The sequence below is a fragment of the Cryptomeria japonica genome, chromosome 10, assembly GCF_030272615.1.
Source record: "Cryptomeria japonica chromosome 10, Sugi_1.0, whole genome shotgun sequence".
In the NCBI taxonomy this organism is placed as follows: Eukaryota; Viridiplantae; Streptophyta; class Pinopsida; order Cupressales; family Cupressaceae; genus Cryptomeria; species Cryptomeria japonica.
The window spans coordinates 901,168,175-901,174,772 of NC_081414.1; the positions used below are offsets into that span (position 1 = coordinate 901,168,175).

Consider the following 6,598-nt stretch of genomic DNA (forward strand, 5'->3'; position numbering starts at 1 on the left):
CACCGTAGTTCCCAAAATAACCTATGGAAGGATGAATTTATAGATTATAGATTTCAAATGTGAGGATCAGTAGTAAGGACTAGCTTAAAAATAAAATGTTGAGATTAAGTTGGTTAGGTGGTTTCGAGATGGAGGGTGAAGATGAAATTTAAAAATTATAATTGTTTTATGTATTTTTGAATGTAAAGGAATAACTAATGTTTAGTTAGGCTCTTTTAGAGATCAAGTGAGAAAAAATAAGCCTTGATCGAGCTCGGTAAATGCACAAGGCTTGCAAGCACAATGGCCTAACTATGGCCTAACTGGGGTTTGAGCCTTGGTGGCCACCTCACCAACAAAGTGTTTCTACCATGACACTAAATATTCAAAATTTAAACATTAAAGAAAATAGATAAATAATTAAATAAGTGATTACAATTTGATTAATTAATGAAAAATATCATATTAAGAGAAGTATTTTCAAGTGTCTATAAAAATGTTTAAATTTTTATTATAGGATTGCCTTTGGTCCATTTTTCAAATCAAATATAATACATTTCTAGAGCTTGATGTAAGCAAGCCCTCGTCTTTTCATAGCATTGTCACTTTGCACACAGACGAATCCTTATTATTACACTATTATTTCTCTACAATTCATTATTCATAATTTCCATCTTTTATTATATTATTATTAATATCTCATCATTTATCTGTTAAATTTATTAAATAAAACACTATGTCATATTCATTTATACGCCTTCATGCATTCACGTTATATACATGAACTCGCCCGAAGAAAATCTATTTAAACAAGCCTCCCTCTCTTATTTGGGTATATCATATTAAGAGATAAGTATTATCAAGTGTCTATAAATATGTTTTAATTTTTATTATAGGGTTGCCTTTGGTCCATTTTTCAAATCAAATATAATACATTTCTAGAGCTTAATGTAAGCAAGCCCTCTGCTCCAAAACAGACCTTTCGTACAGCGTGTTAGCGACACAGGTTAGTCAATCGCAGCTAAGCCTTATGAAAAGGGCTGACAAAAGCCTTTGAGTGCCCAAAGTGCCCAAGGGATTTACTGTGTTGCATAATTATACTAATTGAGTAAAAACCAAGAATGGCTGACTAATATGCAATTGGTCATTGGGTCAAACGAGTCAATTAATATTAAATAAAAATAAAAATTACAGGAGCCAAAACAAAACTACTCTGGCTCTCTTTAGTAGGAACTTGGGTAGCCTACTGCAACACTTATTAATTGAAGCGGCTGCAATCTTTTCTGATTTCTCCTTGATTGCCCACCTTCACACCAATCCGACCCAGCTTTGTGATTGCTTGTATGAAGTTTGCATTAAATGTGTTGGAATCCGTTGCATAGGTTTGGACTGTGGTTCTTGAGCGGTTGTCTGTGAATAACACCTGATCAGAATTGAAAAGGCCTTTTCCATTCATAAGATTTTGGTAGTAAACATTGTCAAATATACGAGGTGTTGTGGGATCCATGTTAATGGCAATGGAGGGATCCACATTCCTCGGACACATGCCCTGCAGTTGGCTTGCATAGTTGCTGTTCAGACTCCCGTCAATTGGATTGCTGTAAATTCTGTTTGAAAATTGGTTGCAATGAGAAAACCCCAGTGTGTGAGCCCCTGAAAATAAATGAAAACATGGTATCAGTAAAACATGTTTTGAAACAAACTGTATTTATAGGGTTATATAAATTGATGTTATATCTAATTTTTAGCCCCCTTTTTGTTCAGTTTGGGATCTTTTAGAATAGAACAGAAAGAAGAATTTTAATGTTCACGAGATAGTCTATAGGCAGCAGATTCAATCCTTTGCACTGTTAAAAAGCTTTATGATGGACTCGCCAATTTTCCCAACCTTATCCTCTTTGAACAAATCTTGCAGTGATCTATATATATATATAGATTGTGGAAAAATCAAGGATATGGCCAATTACCTGTGGGCAAAGTGATTAAGCGTCAGATTGGGTCTGCTGGTTAGATTGAGACCTTAAAGATCTACTTTTCCTCTTACACTTGGAAAAAGAATATGACAACACCATGAAGTTTCTAGAATTTGTCTCAGATTAATGAATGCTTCTGGTAACATTTCTAGGAATCAAATGGAGAGGTTCTTTAAAGCATAATGTGGTAAGTTGTCAAAAGAAAAACTTTACAGCCAAGATCAATTTTCATTGAAAACAGTACAAACTAGAAATGACAAGGTTTGGAATCTGTTAGGTGAGATTAAGAAACTAAATAAGGAGATAACAAAGAGGGGTACCTAGTAGACAGTGTTTATAGTGCATACTCTGTGACTTGGTCCCTTGAGTTGCTTCTTGATGTGCCATCTTGAGAAAATGAAATAAGTGGTAGTTTTTTTTTTTCAAAGCAGGTGAATTAGAATGGTTTTATTCATTTCCTAAAGGGAACAACCAAATTAAAAGTTTAATGACACTAACATTCCCCTTCAATAATGACTTCAAGATCCAAGATGGTAAGGGCTAAAATAGATTATGAGTACAACAGTTAGAAGCCGGAGTGATTTGTTACCAGATAGAGCAATCATGTCTGTTTGAGATAAGCCCTTGTTTCTGAAAAGATTGACTAACTGATCCAGATTGAATGAAGCCTTAGGCAGGTTTCCATTGACTCTGGATGCTTGAGATATGAGTCCATCTCTTCTCCCCAGCTCCACGGTATAAGTTGGGCCTCCAGCCTGCATATAACATAAGAACCAAAAGTTTAATTCTTTAAACAGTCATCTATTGAATGCATTAATGAATTTACAAAACAGACAATCAAATGTTTTGAAGGAAATAAGTTTGATTCTTGAACTGTACAAGCATTTATCATGTCAAGCATAGTGTCCTAAGGCTTTCTATGCTAGCACTAGCAGCAATTCAAGACAAAAAGTGCCTGCCCATTTATGATTTTAAGCATAGTGTCATATGAAATGCTTTTGGTAGTAGAAATTTAGGGCAAGTGCCTGGCCAAGGAAGGATGCTTGAATCCAGAAGGTACTGCAAAGTTTTCATCCAAAACATAAGCCTCTTGAGTGTAAATTTTTCCTAGGAAGCTCAATTGAACTCTTTAGGATTAAGTGTCACTTTACAAATTCACCAAATTGCATCCTATGTGAAAAACTATGCACCTGTTGTGAAGTACCATGCCATGACCCCATAAACACAAATTTTACATGGTTGTATTAGTGTGTTGATAGCTAATCCCTGTTTATGGCCCCAGGCCTCAAGCTCCTTAGGATTCTATTCTTACATATTTTCAAAAATTACTCACCAGCTTTATAACATCCCTGGTAGCAATGGCTAGGATATCAGCACAAGACACTTTATTGGGACACACGTTCTCTACAGCTTGCTTTGCTTTGATTACAGTATCAAACCCATCCCCAGCCAGGGACAAGTTGTCTTGAAAGTCCTTCTCTGCCTGATTGTTTCCAGTAGATTGGATGATCACAGAAGCGTCACATCCCTGTCACACAAAAAAAGCACCAAACCATTTCACATTACTAAATTGCTAACATTCATACCATACCACCACATGTTAATGCTACTTGTCCCATTTATCCTGAATCAATGAATACAAGCAATGCTTCCCATTTCACCGACTTAAGCCACGTCTTTCACAATCTAAAAGAAGTTAATTCGTATCTAAAAAAACGAAATTTTGGGTTTCTTAGGACACATTACAATTGACTGAAACATGAAGAAATGTAAACAATCTCTTGCTTACCTCAACGAAGCAATCATGAAAGAAAAGCCTCAGTGTGCCTGGAACAGTCACAAATGTCTGGTTGAATTTCTGACTAACAACATTTCCTACAATGCTCTCAACATTAGGACATGATTTGGCATAAAAATTTGTCCGAAGCAATGCTGATTGAGCTGATCCTTTACAAATGCACACTCCCACCAATAACAAGAAAACCAGGCTGATCTTTTCCCCCATAGTTAACAGTACATAAGTCCTTCAGACCTCACTGATTTCCTAGAAAAACCAGAATTAAACACTGAGTGCTGTAACCAATCTCCCTTTCTAATCCCTTATGCTCTACCCTTTGCCTAATCTTATCTATGAAGATTGCTTAAACCCAATATGCAGAGGACCTGCCTGCTTGAAGAAATCCCTAATACAGTATATATAAGAATGGAAGTTGGTTGCAGGAATCAATACTTGTGCTATTATGATCTCAAGAGATCAGTCAACCTTATTAAACAATGGATAACAAAAAGGCTACACAGTGAGTAGTCTTAAATTATGTGAAAAGAATCTGTATGTACAATTGTTTTCAAGCAGAGATGCGGTGTGCACGTTGTATGACATTGATGCATGTTCACTGATCAAACGGCTCCTTAGAAAAGGAATCTGAAACTGCCTTACTCCCTCGTGGGTGTCATTAAACAAAGATTTCCCCCTCCGTTCATCTCAACTATTGTTTTCTTCACCGGTCACCAGAGAAAACATGTGAATTTTCTTTATGAGATGTTCTTCCTAAAAAATTCACGGGACAAAGTGCAGCTTGACCTCTGACCCCCACAGCTTCTTCTTCGGGGTCTGTTTTGTGCCGTTTTTTTGGTTCTTCTTCTTTGGTTTTTTTGTGGTTGTTTATCTCAGATCTATTCAATATTAGTTTCTGATTTACAATTCTAATCAAAAGTGATTATCTTAATCAAAAACTTGCCAACTTGCAGCTGAAAGCAATTATCTATAATGGAGTGTAGACAGTAGGGTTTCCTAATTTTAAAATATTTTTGAAAAAAGGAAGAGCAAATGTAGTTGTGTGAAAGCAGTGACTTTCAGCATTCAGATCCTAGAGGAGACTAACCAACTTTTTTCTATAAGAGTTTGGTTAACAAATTTTTTTTGGGTAATTTGTAGAAACATTTTTCTTCAAAGTTTGATATGTAAAAATATTTAAAATATAAAAAAAATTATATTAATTAGAAGTTTTAGTCTTAACAACTCTTTTTTAAGGTAATTTTTAGAAACATTTTTCTTGAAAGTTTGATATCTTAAAAATATTTTTATTAAAAATTAATTATATATAATTTAATATCTTGTTAATGAGTTAATTAATGTTGGAAGAAGAATTGAAGTTAAATTATGATGGAGTTTTTAAAGGAGATTAGGTGTTGAAAGTGTAGGTTATGTATTAGTGGATATTCTATGTCATTGTGAAGGAAGGTGCTAAATTCTTAGATAATAAAGTAAATAATGAAGTGGAAATGGAAAGGGCTTCCACACAATTTATAAGAAATGTTATCCTAAAAGTTAGGTGGGTGGTAATTCTTATATTATTGTTCATGTAATGAACAAGCTTTGTTGTCTTAATTGAAAGCCAAGGCCACTCTTTTTTGTCCTAAATCGTAGCTTAGAAGTATATATTGAGCATCTTGAAGGGTTCACCCAATTAGAGAATTAGGACTATGTATGCAGGTTAAGGAAAACATTCTGGATTGAAAGCAAGTCCCCAAGGCTTGCTACTTAAGATTAGACAAGTATTATAACAAAAAGGTTTTAAAAGAGGTATTGCTAACAACACTATATATCAAAATTGAAGGTAATCATCAGTTGAATGTTATAGTCTATAAGGATGATATTATTTTTGGAGGTAGCAATAATAAGATGCGTCAAGAGTTTGCCATGAAGACGTAGAAGGAGTTTGAAATGTCTATTATTGGTGAATTAACTTTCTTCCTTGGGTTGCAAACTTCTTAAATAGATAAATACATATTTATTTCACAACCCAAGTATATTAAGGAGATGTTGGATAAATTTGAGATGGAGAATTGCAACCCTATGAGTACACCCATGGTCACAGGATGCATAGAGTAAGGATGATGAATCCTTCTAATTAGACTCTCTATAGGTCAATGATTGGGAGTTGTTATATGTGACAACTTCAAGACCTAATATTATGCAAGCAGTAGATATGGTGGCAAGGTTTTAGGTTGCACCAAAGGAAACCCATGTGTAGGCAATTAAATGAAACTTCAAATATCTAAAGGGCACTTTGGATTTTGGCTTATGGTATCCAAGAGGTGAAGATTTCACTTTAGTAGCTTACATTGATGTGGATTGGGCTGGCAACACTTATGACCAAAAAAGCACAAGTGGAGGTGCATGCTTTATAAGAAATAATCTTGTATCATGGTTAAGTAAGAAATAGGCTTAAGCTCCTTATCCATAGTAGAAGTGAAGTATATAGCAGCAACCTCTTGTTGAAATAAGGTCCTTTGGATGAAGCAAACTTAGAGGGACATCAAGGTAGAGTATGATCATCCAAACTCCATATTTTGTGGTAACACACATGCAATCAATATATATCAAGGAATCTTATGATGCACTCCTAAACAAACCACATTCCAATCTAATAGCATTTCCTAAGGGAGTAGGTGGAAGATTAGTAGGTGATGTTGGAGTATATATTGGTACACAAGAACAAATTATGGACATCTTCACAAAGCCTCTTCGAAATGAGACATTTGAGTACCTTCGATAGAAGTTGAGGGTGATTTCCTCTTCATCCAATTACTAATGAAATGCATTATTCAAGGGAAGCTTGTCATTGTATTAACTTATAACTTCG

At 34.9% G+C, this 6,598-nt stretch overlaps 1 protein-coding gene across 1 annotated transcript; it reads right to left on the reverse strand.

Moving 5' to 3' along the window:
• Positions 1-898: 898 nt before the first annotated feature.
• Positions 899-4,600, reverse strand: LOC131032014 (peroxidase 51). The gene is made up of 4 exons (XM_057962897.2): positions 3,742-4,600; positions 3,286-3,480; positions 2,542-2,707; positions 899-1,632 (listed from the first exon to the last, which is right to left on the reverse strand). Exons 1-4 carry the CDS (start codon positions 3,955-3,957, stop codon positions 1,238-1,240), a joined length of 972 nt encoding a protein of 323 aa, XP_057818880.2. The 5' UTR covers positions 3,958-4,600; the 3' UTR covers positions 899-1,237.
• Positions 4,601-6,598: the final 1,998 nt, after the last annotated feature.